We start from the raw sequence: 20,426 nt of genomic DNA, 5'->3' as shown, positions 1-20,426 counted from the left end.
ACAATAGAATTCAGAGTCTTTATAACATATTTAGAATGTCTGTTACCTAATTTTTAAAATCACTAGATATGTGAAAAAACAGAAAAATGTGATACACAATCAATAGAGCAGCAGTCAGTAGAAACATACTTTGTGATGACCCATATGCCACAAGCATCAGAAACAGACTGTAAATCAGCTATTACAAATGTCCGTTGGCTTAAGGGAAATAAATGCATAATGACTGAACAGATGGGGATATCAACAGAGAAAGAAAAACTAGGAAGAAAAGAGAACAAAATTAAAATTACAGAGTGGAAAGCACAGGAGCTAAAATGAAATATTAATTGGATAGACTTAACAGCAAATTGGACATAGCATTAGAAGGAGTCTGAACTTAAATCAATAGAAATTACATAATTCGAAGAACAAAGAGTGTGTATGATTTAAACTGGGATGTTTATTAATCCTCTTCACTTTATCCCTTTTATTTCTTGGGAAATGAATGTGGCAATGTGAGGTTATATTAATATTCTCCCACACCTTCACTGCCTGTAGAAAAACAGGAACTGTGTCAATTGCTGGCAAAATATATTAAACTAGATCTTCTAAAATGTCTCCTTTCCTGCAGAATTTCCCTGTACTCATGCAAAGGACTTCTTCAGTGGATCTGTAATTTCTAAAAATAAGGAATTTTTTTTGTAGTTCATATTTAAAAGTTATGATTGATTTGCAATAGTGTTACTAAAATACTAGAAAAATGTGTGTGTGTGAAGAACCTTAAGAACCTAGAGGACAGTAATAGGTAGCCTAACGTAAATCATTAAATATGATATCAAATAACCTTCTTTGTTGTAAAAGAGAGTGTTTTTATATTTGTAAATTTGTAAATGTTTTTATATTTGTGTGTTTGTAAAAGAGAATGTTTTTATATTTGTAAATAAAATTTATTTTTATGCCAAAAACATATATTCTGTTTGTAATTCAGACACTCATACAAGTATGCAAGCTTTGTAAGTCAGGCTAAAGTATTTTGATATTCCTGGTCTGTAGTTGTTTTTTTTAATGTCCAAAAAATAGTTCCAGAATTGTCAATCATAACTCTAAGTAGAAGTCAAGGAAAACAAAAGATTAAACTCAAGGACTATGTTTGTTTTTATCTGGGATCCAGAAATGAGAGAGTTGTTATTTCATTGAAGATACAACCTTAGATGTCCCTCCTCCATATGGTCTTCACTTTTCACATGTACCTCTCTTTTAACTCCCCTGCCTTGAGGCTGCAGAACTGTCAGCTCACCTGGCATACCTTTACTCCAGTGAAAAGACAGAGCACTGGACTGGGTTTGTGGATTGTTGTTATACTGTCTGTCTTTTCTTCTTCCTAGCTTTCTAGTAGTTAAATCCCATACTTAAAAGGAAATACCATATGTGGACCACATTTTTTCGACCCTGCCTTTCAGAAGTATTACGTGGGCCATTTGTAAGAGAAAGGAGTTGTGTGTAATAATGGTTAGGTGTGATGGCATGGGATTATATGAAAGCATGTGCCTCTTAATCAGCTAAGGGTCCCTGAGTTGGCTTCATAAACTTTCTGTCCTTCAGTCTGCATCTATCTCAGAGTCACCCACAAGTCAAATGGTTGTTGTATGTATAATGCTTTGCACACTGTTTTGCATAAAAGTCATTCAGTAACACTGGCTTTTATTTTATATATATATATATAATATATATATATATAGTATATATGTAAATATATATATGCATGTGTATATTAATATATAGATACACATAAATATGCACACTAACTTTTCTACTACTTATTTCTACTGAAAATCAACTAATCAACTGCAACTTTAACTATAAACTAAAATTAAAATTCCCTTATCTTTGGAAATTGCAGACCCAATTGTAGTCTTTTGCAAGGGCACAGGGAAATTCTGTAGGAAAGGAGACATTTTAGAAAATCTAGCGTAGTTTACTTTGCCAGTGATCTACACAGTTCCTGTTCTTGTACAGGACAGTGAAGGAGAATATTAATATAATCTCACCTTGTTACATCCATTTCACAAGGAATAATCAATAAAGTAAAGGGGATTGTTAATCAGTTTCACATTTTACATATATAGTATTCTAGATTTGAAATAAGGCATACCTTTAATAAAAAGAACAGTTTCTGTTTTTAAATTTTGGAACCCTAATAGAATCAGGTATTCAGTTTGTTTTTGTTTTTTTTCCTTAAAGACCATTTGTAACAGGGTGATATAAAGAACAAATAACAAAACAGCAGGGTGATATAAAGAACAAATAACAATAACAAATAACAAAAACAGCAAACTCCCACACCAAAAGAATGGCATTAGAACTCCACTATAAGTTACAGATAATTTATATGGCATAGAAATAGTTCATACTATAATATCTGTATCAGTTAGATTCTGTCTCTTCATTAAAAAAGACTAACTGTTCTCTTATAGGTTCAGGATAAATTCCGTTTAGATCTGTCGGATGAAGAGGCTGTGCATTACATGCAGAGTCTGATTGATGAAAGTGTCCATGCTCTGTTTGCTGCAGTGGTGGAACAGATTCACAAGTTTGCCCAGGTAAGTCCTCTGAGGGCAGTGTGGTGTTCTCACCTTCTCTTTGTACTGCTCTAGAGTCCTTGTGGAGCCATACTTTTCTCCTGCCACCTTTTCTGGTGTTTTGTCAAGCCTTTTTGACTTCTTCCCAGCCAACTGAAGTGAATTGTGTTCCAAGCATTAACTCCAAAACATCTACTTTTCTTAGTAATGACTAAATTGTGGAGCCTCAAGTTAGGCATTTTGTCCTTTGTAATCAGTGGTGATTACAAGTCCTTCCTGAGAATGATTTTGGGTCCTGCAGAGGCCTTGGTGAGTAAGACTTGGATGCTTGTTGGATTTTGGTAAATGGTGAAGTGCTAGGAAGAGAGTTTCAAAGCTAAGAAAAGCACTGGCATATCCCACTAAGAAGGTCCAACCATAGACATACTATTAGCAGTATCTACAGATATATTGGGGAATACCCTATCACGCTAGCCTGTGGTGGCAAACCTTAGATTTCAAACCTGTTTTAATTATGAGTTGCATAATGAGGATGATTATGGAAATAGTTAGCAAGCAAAAATTAGATTGCTTTCTGCCATACCTCATTTTATCTGCTTGTGAACTCCTTCCTGACTTCCCACATTCACTTAGTGATCTTTCTAACCACCCAAGCTCAAAGCCTGTCTGCTTTTACTTCTCCCTCAGACTGTATCCAGAATCTCACCAAGCCTTGTTTGTTCCTTTAACCATTTTAACCCAGTTTTTTTTTTTAACTTTATGATACCTTGGATAGTTAAGACGCTTTATTGTTTCTCTGTTCAAGTCTTTTTCTGAGCATTCTTATATTCTAAATATTCCGATCTGATATATTTTTACGAAATAATGTTTTACTTTTTACAAAATGTATGTATAGTGTTTTCCCACTATCTAACAGAGAAGTCCAGTCTCCGGCAAGTCAAGGTCTTCCAGAATGTTGTGTACTTTGCTACTTTTTAAGCTGTTCTCTGATATGCTAAGTATTTTGTTCTCTTTCATCTTAATGACTATTTTGCCGCTGCCATTTGTTCAGCCCCCAAATTTATCTTCTTAATAATGTATCTTCTGTAAACTTCTGCTTGCCAAAATCTAACCTATCTTTCAAGAGTGGTTCTTTTATTTTAGAAAGCAAAATTTATTGAGAGGACAGAAAAGCACCCTCAGTGAAAGGGGACCTGAGGGGATTGCCCAAGACCTATTCTTAATGCCATTTTGATTCTTTTTTTTTTCTCAGTTTTCATAAAACTTTATACCTTCAATATGCTTTGCATATATATATTTTTTTTTTGGTTGTAGATATTTGGATTGTCTTATAGCTCCTAAAATACAGACTTTCAGAAGGCTGGGTTTTATCTATCAGTCACTCAGTAATACAATGCTTTATATACTTAAAAATTACCTATAGACTTAAAGTAATCCCTACCTCTAAATGTTAGCATATACCTCTTTTTCTGGCTTAAGAAAAACTTTCTTTTCCCCGAACACCAGTCTTAATCATATTCTTATTACAAAGGCCATCTCAGGGTCTGTTTAGTGAGCCATTAATTTTAACTAGTCATTTGTTGAGAGTATTGTGACTCAAATAGTAGGGAGTGACTTGTCAGTCAGCCGGCTAGCCTAATGGTAGATCTAGCTTTACATAGCTTAGAAGAGTATTTTAGAACTATAGGCAAAAAAGCTCAGAGAGGTATAATGACCTACTCAACATCATGTGACTGACAAGGGACAGAACTAAGACATAAACCCAAAACTTTTGACGCCCATATCCAGCATTTTTAAAACCAAGTGTCTCTCAAGTACCATATGGTCTCACTCATAAGCCAACCTTGTACAATTACCATAATGCTATAAGAAAGAGATTGGCAGTAGTGGGAAACTGCCAGGGGAGGGGAATGGCATTGGCAGTTGAGGGAAACTGCCAGGGGAGTGGGGTGAAGGGGGCACACCTCATCAACAAGGGTATCTGCATAATGAACATTTGTGTACCTAACCCTGAATTGTACCCCACATCTTTAAAATAAAAAATTTAAAAGTAAAAAAAAAACAACAATAGGTGTCTTAATTGTCAGGGTTTTGCTTACCACTGTAGTACTACGTTGTGTGTCCATGAAACATTTCCTGACCACAGCCCACAGAGTGCTTTTATTTTCTGTTTCTCTGTATGTACACCTTATATTTCCTTTTTTAAAGCTAATTACAGTGTACTTGAGATCAGACAGTTTGTCAGACTCTTTGTCTTTGCATTTGTGTAGCAGAAGATTTATCCATCATAGTTGCTTATTTATATTTTATCTTGCTCTGTTTCTATCTGCAGTTGTACAAATTTCTTTCCTCTATGGGTTTTCCTTATTTCATAATTGGAGATTTCTGGTTTTTATTCTTTATTTTCCTGGGCAATTATAATGTATAATAGAGCTGAAACTCCAAACTTGAAATTAGTTATCTGTAGCAACATAAGCAACACCAAACTCACTAGCTTAAAGAAAAATGAGTGGTTATTTTAAGTTCAAAGGACAGCCCAGATTCATAGGGAGAAGAAATAGATTCTACCTTGTGATGGGAGGGGCAACATGTCTTGGAAGATTAAACTGCCACTCACCTAATGTGCTCAAGCTCAAAGCTTGGACCTTCAAGTTCTTGGAAATAGACTAGTGGCATACTTCATTTTATTCGTCTAGTTTTGAAATGTATTGTTAATTGACATAAGATGCCCATTTTGCTAGCTGGATCTCAGAAGAGGACTATTTCTCTTAATTCTCAGTATTACAAAGGAGAGAAAGAGCCTGATTAAAAATAATAATAATGGTAATAATAATACTGTTATTAGGGGAGGTAGTAACAGAGGGATTTTGGTTTACTAAAATCTCTGGGCCCCAGTTTCCACATCTGTAAAGTGGATTGATATTGAGTTAAAGACCAACATCCATTTTTGGCATAAATATAATCTCAAAGATTCAGAAAGGCTCATTGCTTTCCATATGTAATGCTAATATTATGCATCACAAGGTTTAGTAAGTGAAACCTGCCCCCACCCCCCCCACATCCCCCATGGTAAGAGTGGTTATTACATTGTGAAAGTTGTTGAGAACTCTTGAGTTACTGGCATGTACGTTTTCTTCTATTCATAGAGAAAATATGAATATGAATGATGAAACAAATTAGTAATAGAGATGGGCATATTCTTAAATTAGACACTGGAGAGATAATTTTATAAGCACTAACTAACAGATTATTATAATTCTTGGAAAGAAATATTAAGTCTATTTCCCAGGTTTCTATTTTTCAGTTCTTCAGTAAAGTAGTAGATAAAATTAGAAATCCTGGATAGGTAATGAGCATTACTTTGGCCTTGGTTGTCACAAGCTCTTTTGGACTAGGATAGATTCCTGATAACAAGATACTATAGAAAATCAAGGTTATAACCGCATAAAAATAAGAGTTATGAGCAAATAGCTGGATGATTCTAGCAACTGAAGGATTATCATCATCTTAGACTGGTAGAAGTGGAGATTTGCTGCAGCATGAATATCTGTGTAGATGAACTTCTTTAGACCATATCTCAGCTTTCCATTTTATAATGATAGTCAGTGTCTGGGACAGCAACAGCTTCATTACTTATTTGAACTTAGTATTTCATATAGTGATTCCCATTTTTAAATATGTAATCCTTACTATAACCTTAAAAGTGGTTTTTCACACTTTACAGATGAGAAGATTGAACCACATAAAAGTTGTTTCCTAGCTTACCAAATTCAGGATTTCTTGGTGGGTTTTTTGTTGTTGTTGTTGTTGTTGTTTTTACCAGAATCTCATGTTCTCTATCCTAAGAGATGAACTTGAAAACGTTCATGCTATTTTTTAGGTTTCCTTAAATATGTCATCTGTGTTCATACTGTTGTGTAACTGAAACAATATCAAAATAAGAGCAACCTAAGGATGCTGAATTTTATTGGAACCCGCTTGGGCATTAACACATACATAGGATACTAAGTAAGATATAAGTCTTTTCATATAAGTCTTTTCAAATTACAAAATTATAGAAACATAATTGTTTCTTAACTAATCTGGAGAGAAGTTTATTTTCTCTTTGAAACTTATATTTCTACATATATTAACTGAGTATTGACAATAATAAATCACATGTGCTCTCAAATTCTGATGACTAATATCTATTTTTTTGTCACTTATAGCATTTATTATAATGATACAGTATTGCTACTTGGTTTATGGTAATTTTAGCTCATTCCCATTAATCATTATGGATTGTAGAACCAGGTTTTTTAAAAATGGGAGTAGACTGATGTATACTAATAAAAATTACAGTTATTTTAGCTTAAAAATTATATTCAAACAGAAGACTAAAAATTGCCAGATAAACTATTATGTCAGAATGCTAAAAAGGCTTGTTTTATTTCATCATGCAATTTTGTAAGAAGGGTAGAGATTAAATACTGCAATATTTGTTGCCTAGCAACAACCACATATTAGTGGTGTAAATTTTCCACTGAAAAACACTTTTATTTGGGTTATTGTCTTTGAAATTGCATCATCGTAACGCTTCTCTATGCTGAAATGATATTTTTTTTTAATTTTAGAGTTGTGGGGTACATGTGAGGATTTATTACATAGGTAAATTGCATGAAGATGAGAGTTAAGCTTCTAGCGAGCCCTCTCTCCCCAGTAGTGATTTTTTTCATGGCTTTCTAGTCTTGTCTACATGAGAAAAGTAGAGGTCACATAGTTTGGGACATGCACAGGCCACAACTAGGTCTTTCAGTGGTAGTCTCTACACAGCAGTCTGTTTCCTCTCTGTTGCTGCTTTCTCCTGTCTGCCTCTCTTTTCATTTATTGACAGTAAACATCTGAAGAAACCAGGTGTGACTTCCATTAATCTTAATACATATTAAATCTAATTACTTGAATCTTTTCAGGTTAATGAAAGCTAGAGATAAAATTTTTGTAGACTGTAAGAAAGTAAGAACAGTTTGGGTTCAGAAGGTATGTAAGTCTCAGCTCAAGGTACCAGGAGCACATAACTGCTGTCCATTTAGCAAGAGTCCTTTCTTGGCACCTGTGGTGTTCAGTAGGAAAAGCAGAGGTCCGGGCAGAGAGGCACATGAATCTGCAGTCGCATATCCTTACGTTAAAGATCACGTGTCTTTAACTTAAGGGAATCCACCTGGGGGTGGGAAAGGGGTTCAAAACACAACAAAAACCATGAAAGGAAGAAAATGGTGTGGCTATTCTGCCTGAATTGCCCCTAAAGAGCTTATGCCCTCTAAGAACTGTGAGGGTGGGTCCCTCAAAAGTGTTCCAGATATCAAGAGCTTCTCAAACATAACATGGCATCTTATGCTGAATGTGATCCGAGAATGGAAGATTCATTTTTTTTGTATGTACATCCTGGCCTCTAAGTGCAAATGTTTTACCCCATGTGCTGCTTAACCAAGGAAACAGGTGGTTTTTCGTTTTTTGTTTTTGTTTTTCATCAGTACTGAGGCAAAAGCTTCTTGTTTTTGGACTTTTTGAGATATTTGTCTCTAATATATTATCTTCTAAAGAACTTTCCCTGGATAATTTTGTTTGAATTCCTGTTTTGCCTCTATGTGTTGATGAAGTTAGCTCCTAAATCCAATGGGGGATTATTGCACTATAACTGCTGTGTTCTCTCATCCTTTTTGAGAGGGCAACCTTCTAGTTCAGTGAGTGACTCACTAGGTATTTAGAACTGGGGAGCTAAGACTACTGAAGTTCATTTCTCCTTGTACTTCTGTAGGTAAAGTACAGACATTGTCTGTGTCCAGAGTTTGAATAAACATAATTGTATTAGGTGTATGTACATATTCCAAGCACCTTTGACAGTCAAGTAATCAGCATTTGTGCTGGTGTTAACTCTTTCACTTTGTTTCAGTTATTTATTTGGAAGTTGCTATTTCATGAATCAGAGGAATCTTATTTTTTTTGTTTTTGTTTTGTTCGTAAGCCTTTGTAATAATAATAGATGTAACAGTTGTAATTGTTTAGATATACTTAAAGACTCCAGTCTATTAGTAAATGATATTCTAAAGAGCCAGATGATTCCCCTACCAGTGGTTTAAATAACTAAATGAACAGAACACCAGTATAATACAAAAGTTTTTTTCACTTGTGCCCAGATCTAGTCCTAATTTATTTGTATAATTCTAGGAGGAATAATAATAACAGCAGCTATTAATAATAATAGCAATAATAGCAACAGACTATTGAACATTTAAAAGAACCAGTCATTATGTAAAATGCTTTCTCTGCATCACCTTGTTTAATTCTCACAACTGTGAAGTAGGTGTATCACCAGGTGTGTTTTACAGATTAGAAAAGCTGCCTAATAGCTGACAAAGTCCAGATTCAAACTCAGCCTGTGGGTTGTGGACCATAGGCACTATTTAATAATTAAGTTTTTTTAATGTTCATCTAAATTTTAGTTTATTCGATGTTAGTAACTTTTGTTATGAGTAGTGAATTTTTTAAAATTTACTTGTAAATTTTAACAATGGTTTTTAACTTAATCTTTCATCTGACCATCAAAGGAAAAAAATATCAGCTGTGCAGTCAAGTCAGTATAATATATAAAGGAGGCACTGGGAACAGTTAATCTGCGATAAATAGGATGAATGTAAGATAACATTTATTTTGAACATTGACCAAAAAAAAAGCATTGAATTTCATTGACCTACCTGTGCTCTCTTATTGCTCTGCAGTCAGCATTGCTGCACAACTACCCATTAAAACCCATGATGTTTAAAAAACAAATAAGGCACTATCTGCATTAAAATGTTTTCAGGTCTTAAGATTAGTTAATTATTATAATAGCAACAGTCAACAGAATGCCCCATAATTTTCAGCTAAACTGCCCTGCAGTTTATTTCCCATTCACACAAATGCCATTTCCTTATCTTCTCTGAGGAAGGTTTTCAAACACTTGAATATCATGCTTGGTAAGGTTTGTCCATGGTTCTTTCATTAACTGCCTTTAGTAAGGTTAGTTTTATGCTAACTATTGTTTTCGTCCCTCTGTTACATTAAATCCTTTTATAAAAATTATTCAAATGTACAGGGAATTGAATATTTTGGGACTGGCTCTGCTATATAGTATTACTCATATTTTTTCCATAGACCCAGATATTTTGAAGTATTTGGAAATGTAGGCATACGTCAAAAATAATTGCAGGTTCAATTTTCAATTTCAGAACACTGCAGTGAAGCTAGTCACTCAACTTTTTTGGTTTCCCAGTACTTATAAAAGTTAGGTTTACACTATACTGTAGTCTATTAAGTGCACAATAGCATTATGTCTGAAAAAGCAATGTACATGCCTTCATTTAAAAATACTTTAGCATACTAAAAACTGCTAACAATCATCTGGGATTTCATGAGTCTTTAAAACTTTTTGTTGGTGTAGGGTCTGCCTTGGTATAAATGGCTGCTGACTGATCAGGGTGGTAGTTGCTGAAGGTTGGGTGGCTGTGGCAGTTTTTAAAAATAAAACAATGAAGTTTGCTGCATTGATTGACTCTTCCTTTCACAAAAGATGTCTCTGAAGCTTATGATGTTGTTTGATAGCATTTTACGCACAGTAAATCTTTCAAAATTGGAGTCATTCATCTCAAACTCTACTTTATCAATTACATTATAGACTATTCTAAATTATTTGTTGTCATTTCAACAGCATTCCACCGAGGTTTAAATTATATCTCGAGAAACCACTCTCTTTGTTCATACAGATGGAGCAAGTCCTCATCTGTTCAAGTTTTATTATGAACAGAGAAGCAGCAAATTATCCAGAAGATCTGTTTAGCCTGTCCATTGCTTTGAAGCCAGGCACTGGCTTCTCTCTAGCTACAAAAGTTTTAGAGGGCATCTTATTCCAGTTTTACCATGTTCAAGTTTAAGCTTGACATTAAAGCAATTTAGTCACATCTTCAGGTTCCACTTATAATTCTAGTTTTCCTGCTGTTTCTACCACATCTACAGTTACTTCCTCCACTGAAGTGTTGAACTCTCCTCAAAGTCATCCATAAGACTTGGAATCAGCTTCTTCCAAATTCCTGTTAATATTCATATTTTTACCTCCTCCCGTAAAATATGAATATTCTTACTGCCATCCATCTAGATTGTTGAATCCTTTGTAGAAGGTTTTCAATTTACTTTCCCATATCTATCAGCTGACTATCTATAGCAGTTATAGCCTTGAAATGTATTTCTTAAATAATAAGTTTTGAAAGTCTAAATTACTCCATGATCTATTGGCTGCAGAATAGATATTGTATTAGCAGACATGAAAACAACATTAATCCTCGTGTACAGCTCATCAGAACTCTTGAGTGACAAGGTGTATTGTCAGTGACTATGAATATTTTGAAAGGAAACTTTTTTTCTAAGCAGTAGGTCACAACAGCGGGCTTAAAATATTCAGTAAACAATGCTGTGAACAGATGTGTCATCCACACTTTGTTGTTTCATTTACAGAGCAGAGGCAGATTTAGCATACTTAAGGGCCCCAGGATCTTTAGAATGGTAAAAGAGCATTGGCTTCAACTTAAAGTCGCCAGCTGCATTAGCCACCACTAAGAAAGGTAACCTGTCCATAGAAGCTTTGAAGCCAGACATTGACTTCTCTCTAGCTATGAAAATGTTGGGTGGCATCTTATTCCAATAGGAGGTTGTTTAGTGTAGCTACCTTAATCAGTGGTCTCAGCTAGATCTTCTGGAGAACTTGCTGTGGCTGCTCCATCAGCACTTGCTGCTTCACCTTCCACTTTTATGTTTTACAGGCAACTTCTTTCCGTAAATCTCAAGAACCAGCCACTGCTGGGTTCAGACTTTTCTTCCGCAGCTTCCTCACCTTTCATAAAATTGAAGAGCATTAGGGCCTTGCTGTGGATTAGGCTTTGGTTTAAGGGGATGCTATAGCTGATTGGATCTTTTATCCAGACCAGTAAAACTTTCTTCATATCAGCAATCAGGCTGTTTTGCTCTCTTATCATTCATGTGATCCCTGGAATAGCACTTTAAATTTCCTTCAACAACTTTTTCTTTGCATTCATAACTTGGCTAATTGGTGCAGGAGGCCTAGGTTTGGTTTTCTCAGCTTTTATCATGCCTTTGCCACTAAGTTTAACCACTTTTGACTTTTAATTTAAAGTGATATCCACTTGTAGACCTAATCCTGAATTGTACCCCACGTCTTTAAAAAAAAAAGAAAATAACCATCAGTAGTTGGAATAAAGTAGTTTGCTTCTAGGGAATCTTAACAACAACAACAAAAAAATAAAGTGAAGGACATGTGACTCTTCCTTTTACTTGAACACTTAGAGGCCAGGGTAGGGTTCTTAATTGGACTAATTTCAGTATTGTGTCTTAAGGAATAGGGATGTCCAAGGAGTAGAGGAGAGATGGGGAAATGGCTGGTCAGTGAAGCAGTCAGAACACACACATTTGTCATTTGCGTTCGCTGTCTTATGTGGGTGAGGGTCAGGTTACCCTCAGACAATTATAATAGTAAAATCAAAGATTACTGATTACAGATCACCATAAGAGATATAGTAGTAAGGACAATTTGAAATATTGGGAGAATTACCAAAATGTGACACAGAGACAAAGTGAGCACATGCTGTTGAAAAAAAAGCAGTAGTAGATATGATCAAAGCAGAGTTGTCACAGACCTTCAGTTTGTAAAAAGCGTAATATCTGCCAAGCGCAATAAAGCAAAGCACAATAAAATGAGGTATGCCAGTACACTAGAGACCATCTGTTGAGTAGCAGCACTTTTCTCACACATACAAATACATATATATATAAATATATGTACGCTTGCAGTTTTTCATTGCTTCCAGGATACTTAGATTTCCTAGAGTGTAAGTGTGGATCCTTTGCAGTTTAGATTTTTGCCTATATTTTCAGCATCTTCTAGTAGCCTTCCAAAAGAATCTTCTTTGTAGCTCTAATGACCTACCCTTTCCCTGCAACCCCCCAAGCAGTACATCTTGCTTTGCTCTTTGCCTGGAATGAGTTTCTTATCTACCTCCCCAACTTTTGAGTGTGTGTGTGTGTATGTATGTGTGTGCTATGACTCCTGTATATACTTTTTGAAATAGTTCACCTAGACCTAATTTGGTCCTCAAGCATTTTGTCTTAATTTGAGACCTTCCACAGAACCTGAATCACTTCCTGGTACATAGTATGCACCAAGTAAATGCATGAGGCTTTGTATGAGTGCCAATAATCAGTTATTTAAGAAGCTTATTTTCTCTGTTACTGCCTTTAATTAAAATATTTTAAATTGCTTCTTAAACTGTAAATTACAATTTTTATCAGCATAAAAAATGTCTTGTCATATTCTTTCTAGAATTGCCACCTCAAAATGTATCCAATTGAAAGCAGTCAATATCTTAGCATTTTTTACATTTTTACATGTACACACGCATGTACACAAACAACACAGACACACTTGTCAGCAAGATTTTTTTCTTCACTTTTTCTCTGAGAATAATAATAGCTGAAATTCATAGAAACAAAATTTTGTTACAAATAGACAGCACTCTTAAATCCTCCAAGAGAATGCCAACATATATTTTATCGAACAAAAGGAAACATGAAGTATGGATAACTCAATGTATATTCACCCAAGCCAAGAAAATCTTCATGTATTTTCTTTCTACTGGGTGTCTCAATATTGAACAACACTATTAATAGTATTGGTTCCAAAATAACTCATTATTGGTCCTCTCTTCTTCTTTCAGTACTACTTTCTTTGATTTGATTTCCAGACCATTTCTGGAATGAAGTAGTTGCACTCTGTGGATTAAGCTGCAAATTTCCACGTTTCTTCAAAGTGTGACACTAAGAACTAAGCACATGACTTACCATATTAACCATCTAATCACTCCAGAATTCTGTAGGATTTTGCCTTCCTAGTGCTGGATGATTATGTTTGCTTGCATCGTAATAATTGACCATCTTGAGTTTACAGCAAACACTTCCTCTCATAAATATTTTCTCATATAATCTGATTTTTAAGCCAAATCTCAGGAATTCTGTACATTGTGGTTAATTGCAATTCTCTTGATGAAGGCATTTAGCAACAATTATAGACTCTATTGTTTATCTTTGTAAAAAGTGAAGTAAATCATTTTATGCTTGTTTTTAATTTTTATAGTACTGGAGAAAATGAACCTGAGTTTGGTCCATCAAGATGCTTGGCTCAATAAAAAAACCACTCAAGGAGCAACCTATGGATGTTGAAGACTTCAGAGTAATCAGCAAGAAGGAGAAAACTCAGTCTTCAAGATACCATATTTCCTAAATGTTACATGGTGTCTGAATTCCATTTTCTTGATTATCCCTCTTTAAGTGGTCTTGAAGGGTTTGTTTTGAAATATTGTATATATTTATTTTCAAATGTATACATTGTTAATAAGCTAAAAAAACAAGATGCTTATTCCAGAATTATGCACATGAAAGTTCTGGAGGAATTTTATGTTGAAATAGTAAAACATTTTAATCTTTGAGTTTAAAATGTCATTTTTTCCCCCTTCATACCTTCATATCAGGACAGCAGTTAAATGACTTTGGATTAATTATCTCAGTTTGGAAGTTTTTTTGGTCCCTCCTTCCCTCTTTTTTGCTTCCCTCCTTGACTTTGGTTGTTGTTTTTGCCTAACTTGTACATTTAAAGTTTTACTTAAAAATTTTCTTAAAGTTTTACATGTTTGCCAGGTGCTGTGGCTCATGCCTGTAATTTTAGCACTTTGGGAGGCTGAGGCAGAAGGATTGCCTGAGCCCAGAAGGTTGAGGCTACAGTGAGCTGTAAGTATACCACTGTACTCCAGCCTGAGGACAAAGTGACACCTTGATTTAAAAAAAAAAAGTGTTACATATTATGACTTGTTCTTTTACAGTTCAAGTATAGTTTATATTTCAGAAAGATAGTCATTTTCTCATGTAAATATTGATTTTCTGAAAACTGTTCTTCATAGTAGTCCTAAGTTGTAAGTATATAAATTAAACTATGAAAATGTAGCTATTTAGATAACTGGCAGGTAATATGACCACAGATTTTAATATTGATCATAGGTTATTTTCACATATTCATGTAAGGCAATGCAAGTTGTCTCTGCAATAAATTCTTTTTTGATGCAAATTTAGTTTTCAAAAGCTTTTTGATGGTAAAAAGGAATTTAAGGAAAAAATAAAGCTTTTTGAAATAGTTCACCTAGACCTGTTAATGTAATATGTTCTTTCTAAATTATTAAGCAAAATAATTTTTTGTCTTTTATGACTATAAGTCCTACTAATCCATCTAGGTTTTCTGATTCGTGGAACTTTGACGAAAAGGTACATATGCAAATGATGTGAACACAATATTTTTCAGATTAATATGTTACGTAGTAATATGATTTTGTCTTGGAAGAAAAAAATGTCATTTTGATGCTGAATAAATACTAAATATCAAATGACAGAAAAAAATGAAGGTTAAACTGTGGTACAGTTTCAGAGAATGCCATTAATCATAATGTTTTTTTGTCACAAAATTCTTATCTCTGAGCTAGCTTCTTTAGAGTGAGGTTACCAGCTGGAAAGCAAGCGAGTAATTAAGAGACATCCTAGAGGCATATGGAGTATAATTTGTAAAAAATGTACCTGCAGATAAGAAAAATGGTAAAGATGTAAGGATCTTTGTAAATCATCTCAAGAGAGTTTATGCCCAAACTAACTGGCAAACGCCGTACTCTGTCTTGATTTTTCTTTCCTTCACATATTTGTCATTTTTTGTTGTGTAGATATTTTTAACCCTTCTACATGATCATTCTTCTAGTCCTATTTGCATTGGCACCTCCTCTGAATGACTCTGTCGAAAGTGACCTTTCCACCTTGTGAACTCCTGGAATCATTTATAGCTTTTTAACTAGCATTTAGCAAAGCTTAATAGTTTTGTTATGTTTACATCTCCTATTTTAGGGCTTGGCATACTTTTCCTGTAAAGGGTCAAGAAAGTAAGGATCTTCAGTTTTCAGAAGTATATAGTCTTGGTAGCATCAACTTAACCCTGCTAATTGTAAGGCAAAACTATTATCTGACTTATCTTTATAAATTCCATAGATTTTTGCATATATATTAGCATGTTTATAGGGAGCTCAATACAATAATTTATTCACTAATATGAAATTATATAAGGGTAAACACTGACAGCTAGTAAGGAAGTTGATCATGAGTAACCTTGTGTTCAGTGCAGCCTGAATAAGAATGATAAGTTGAAGAAAGCTTTCTGGGAAAGAAGATGGGTATTGAGTGAAGACGGAGCATTTCTCAGAAAGGTGGACAGTGGATGTGGTTTTGCTGAGAATATTTTGTCTGTGGCTGGTGAGCCAAAATCAGAAAGAAAAGGGACTCAACAGTCTCAGATTTTATTGCTCAAAACAACTTTTTATTCCTCTTTGCCATAAATTTCCATTGCTTTTCTGTTCAGAGCTCTATCCTCACAATGTAATCTGTATGTTTATTGTCATTGCAAAGGAATTCTTGGCAAGTTCTATAATGTTTTCAGCACAGCATTTGCTTTGATATTTTAAAAATGTATTTGTGATTTAATTAAAAAGTGTGGGTGCCATGGTCTTTATTTAAGTTACTCAGGGTGAGATTTCTGAGTTGGTAGAGGGAGAATGTGGATGACAGCCATTGAAAGTGGGACAGTGGGAAAGAGAGAAGAAAGATGTGGTAAACATTTTGAAGTAAAGGGTGATAAAAACCTTGGTTTTTTGTGAAGACTAGCAACAATCATTCTCCATATGCTAGGGTTAGATGCTTCCCAGTTTATTTGGATTATAAAGTTTTTAGCTGAGTGTATACTGTCTGTGTGCTCATTTTTCAGTTGAAGAAACTGAAGTTTGACAGAATTGAATCATCTGCCCAAGGATAAGGTGCTAGTGAGAATAGTGTTAGGATTTGAAGTTGAGTTAGACCCCAGTGATCACAGTCTTGACCATTATGTTCTTTTGGCTTTCATTTTTTTCTGAGATGGTGGTGATAGTACTGACCTCTAATGTGTGCATGTGTGGGTATGTGATTTATTCAGCTTTAATCCTCAAAAGACAAGGCTTATTCCTTTTCTTATGTTTTGTCATGTTTTTTCCATTTCTTTTAAAAGGATTACCAAAGGCGCAGTCAGTAGTCAGTAAAATATTTTCAAGAAATTTGTGTTGTATTATCATGCCACATATTCATATTTGCCTTGGGATGGAAAATAGATCATTCAGTAAAAACATACAGGTAAAATAAATCTTGACCATGCAGTTATTAGCCTACAATCATGATGTACTATATATACATACTTGCACATAAATCTAACATTGCAATTTAAAAGGAAAAAACCAGATAGAAACTGTTAGGAGCATTTTATAAGTCATTACTAAGGCTTGTTTTATTTTTTAAATTCATCTTTTTAAAGCAGGATTTCTTTAGAGGACAGAAAAGCTCCCACAGTGGGAGGGGACCCAAAGGGGTTGCCCAAGGCTTGTTTTAGATAGATCACACAGTTTCAAATAAAAACTCATATAGAGAACACCTTTAGAATAAACCTCAATGCCAAATGGAAAAAAAAAATTTACAAAGAAATTTCAGAAGCAGTGTGGACTTAGTATAATTGTATACAGAAAATATACTGATTTGCCAAAATACATAATTTGATATATTAATACTTCACTATAAATGATGCATAACACCTGGATGGGATCCAGGAGCAAAAAAAGAACATTATAGAGTAGCTTTAAAAAATAAACAGAATAAGTAGCCTCAGGAGATAGTGAGTGTCCCACATGAGTGACCATGGCTGAGATGGGACCCCTGAATCTGATGAGACTGCACTAGACCTCAGGTGCCAGATTCCACTGTAAGGACCAGGGAAAGACTGGACTGGATGTGTCAGAACCATCTGACTATGTTAAAGCATGCACTCCCAATCCTCACTCCCGAGCAACTAAGTCAATCTGGGGGTGGGTTTTGTGAGTATTCCCAGGGGATTTTGATGCCTGGTTGGCTAACCGACTAGCCTAGATGTTAACATTTTAGTCCAGAGATTGGGAACGGCTAGGGAACAGGGCCCAGGGAAGGGAAAGCATAAGAGCAGAAGATATACTCCAGGCTGTGACATCCTGATTATCCAGCCCAACCAAATGCTGTACCCTATGTTATCTTTCTTGATTATAGTGGGGAAAAGTTAATCTGGATGTATAGACAATTTTAAAAAATTAAACAATGAATGATTTATATTAAGAGTGGGTACAATGTAAATACTCATGAGAGTTCATTTTGTTCAGTGCTATGGACTGGTATGTTGTTTTTCAACCTAGCTTTTTACTTTTAACTGCCTTAAGGATAGATAACACATTCCAAAATGAAGTATTTGTTTTCAGTCACTGTTGGTAACATATTTTGAGAAATATGTATGGTTTCAAAAACTTCATATACTTTATATGAAATATGAACAACTTTAATATGAGTAAACATTTTAGAAAAAAATTGATTTATAAGATTTCTTATTAGGAAAAATTGCCAATAAATCATGAGCTAAAGCAATGGATATTTTAAATCACTAAATTGTGGGGGTAGTATTTTATACAGCAAAAGCTGCTACTGATATCAAGAAGCAAACACTAGGAATGTCAAGATAAAACAAGAAAATGAGTCCAGTGGACCCACTGTATAGGGTAACTTTGGAATTAATTTTAAAGACTGTTTAAATCATAAGTTTTCATTGGTCTGATTTTACCAGATAACTCCCCCCAAAAGGTTTCTGATTTAAAAGGGAATGTTTGATTAAAAAGTGAGTTATATTAATAGCATCCCAATATTGCTACTCTAAAACTCTGGAGCCTAAATGGTGGAAATAGAAATAAGCTCAAAATATGTTGAGTAGCACATACCTGAATGGACCACAAAATTTACACCTTCCTTGTTTGCATTAGATCATCATCACTGCTATTTGCTTTGTGACCATCAGGACTAATCTCTCCATATACCTTTTATCTCTGTGTTAGTCACCGCAAAAAAAATCAGGACCTTCCTAATCATACCCTATACCCTGGTTTCATCCACATAGAGCTTTGCACAACCTCATCTCCTCAGCGCTCAGGAACTCCTTAGGGCCTTTATCAACAGAATTTGTGAATGCCACAGTTTACCCTCTATGGTGTTAAACTAGGTACTAAATACACTTTTGTTCCCTTTTCTCTTTTTAACAAGAAAAAGAAAATGAAACCAAGCAAGTTTTAGGAATTCATTAAAAAAGTCAACTATGAAAACATCTCAGTATATTCTGTCTGTATAACTTTATCCCCTTTACACAGCAGTGAACGACTGTAATGTTCATAATCACAAGCCTTCCCAAAATTACCGGTCATCAAAGAAAACCAATGATGCTGTTAACTGTGTCTAATATTGAACTGTTAGTACAATGTCTGGCTCAGTAAGTTTCATAAACGAGTAAATGGTTAATTCTCCGTTAAAAAGAGCATTAATTAGAACTTCATACACCAACTTTAGTTAATATCAATAAGCTCGCTTTTTTTTTTATCACACATTACTTTTAAATCTAATTTTGAGAGACCAGAATTAGGTGTTTTAAGTTTAACATAAATTTAGCATACAACACTGCAGTTTTAGAGATCTCTCCAAGAGAAGCAAAAACATGTCTACATGAAGACTTGCATACAAGTGTTCCAGGCAGTCTTAAGAGACCAAGAAGTGGAACAGCTCTAATGTGGATCGACTGGTAGGCGGGTCCTGAACTGACTGGAAAGGCGTCTAGAGGGAACTCTACAACGGTGATGGAGATGTTCTAAACCTGGATTTTGGTGATGGCTGCAAGTCTACATGGACTAGAAGTCATGGAATTGTGCACCCACAACGGGTATGCCTTATGGGCATTTACAGTATAACCCTGTAAAGCTGGCTTTAAGAAAGTGGGTCTGCAGAAAACAAAGAGCTCACAGTCAAAAGCTGGGGAGCATTGGCTCTCCACCCAGCAGAAGGCTAGCTGACATGGGGGCGGAAGTGGTCAGCACCTCTACGGCCCCACACAAGGAGGCGGTTCTGGCGGCTTCTGGCCTGAGCTGCAGCTTCCTCCTCTCCTCTTAATCTTCACTTTGACCCGTCCTGGGGCTAGGTCTTCCCCTCTGCTGCGGTCACAGGTCCCGAAGCGGCCTCCGAGGCCGAGCGTTGGCAGCCGTCCCGGCATTGCTTCTCTAAGTCGTTTTCCTCCTCCCTGACTGACAGCAGGGGCATCCCAGCACAGGTGCTGCTGGGAACACCGGGAGCCCGCAGAACAGGGACGGCCTGGGGGTTGGGGTCCAGCCGGCTGGGTGGACTCAGGGTCCTGGAGGAAAACCGGTGCTTTGCGTAAGCCACCAGGTGATTGGAGACGGAAGTCACGTGTGCAGGAAAAAACCGTGTGGTGGGAAGATAGACCTAGGGCAGAAACCCGACGGGGAAGCCTGGGGAGGAGAGGGTGCAGGAATGGGAGAAATAACAGAGGTAGAGGCTGAAGAAAAGCGTCTTGGGGATTTGGGACGCGGAGACTGAGGAAGATGCTAGTGCTGAAGGAATTCCTGGATTTTGGTTGACTGTTGAAGAAGGCCCTCTTGGCTCTTGATTGAGAAGCCTGATGGGCACGGTTTTGCTTTTCGAGAAATGTGCCTATGGCTGGTCTTTCTGCCATGAATCTTCCTTTTTCCCTCCCTTCTTCTCGCTCATAAACTCTGTTTTAAAACTTTGAAGAAAAGAAGCAGCAGCTGGATGAACTTGTTCTAAAAGAGTATT

The 20,426-nt window shown here is 35.6% G+C and overlaps 1 protein-coding gene across 3 annotated transcripts in view; it reads left to right on the top strand.

Moving 5' to 3' along the window:
* PIK3C3 (phosphatidylinositol 3-kinase catalytic subunit type 3) overlaps positions 1-14,130 on the top strand; it is a 133,792-nt gene extending 119,662 nt beyond the window's left edge. For 2 of the 3 annotated variants that reach the window (XM_008073151.1, XM_008073152.1), the window contains exons 24-25: positions 2,454-2,579; positions 13,771-14,122. In XM_008073151.1, the coding sequence (XP_008071342.1) occupies positions 2,454-2,579; positions 13,771-13,785 (141 nt within the window). In that variant the 3' untranslated portion in view covers positions 13,786-14,122. Of the gene's footprint in view, positions 1-2,453; positions 2,580-13,770 lie in introns of all 3 variants that reach the window. The other variant, XM_021706512.1, reaches the window with a different exon arrangement.
* Positions 14,131-20,426: the final 6,296 nt, after the last annotated feature.

The sequence above is a fragment of the Carlito syrichta genome, unplaced genomic scaffold (genome assembly GCF_000164805.1).
Source record: "Carlito syrichta isolate Samal-C Ts95f unplaced genomic scaffold, Tarsius_syrichta-2.0.1 Scaffold315702, whole genome shotgun sequence".
Lineage (NCBI taxonomy): Eukaryota > Metazoa > Chordata > Mammalia > Primates > Tarsiidae > Carlito > Carlito syrichta.
This window is presented reverse-complemented; position numbering and strand designations above follow the sequence as displayed.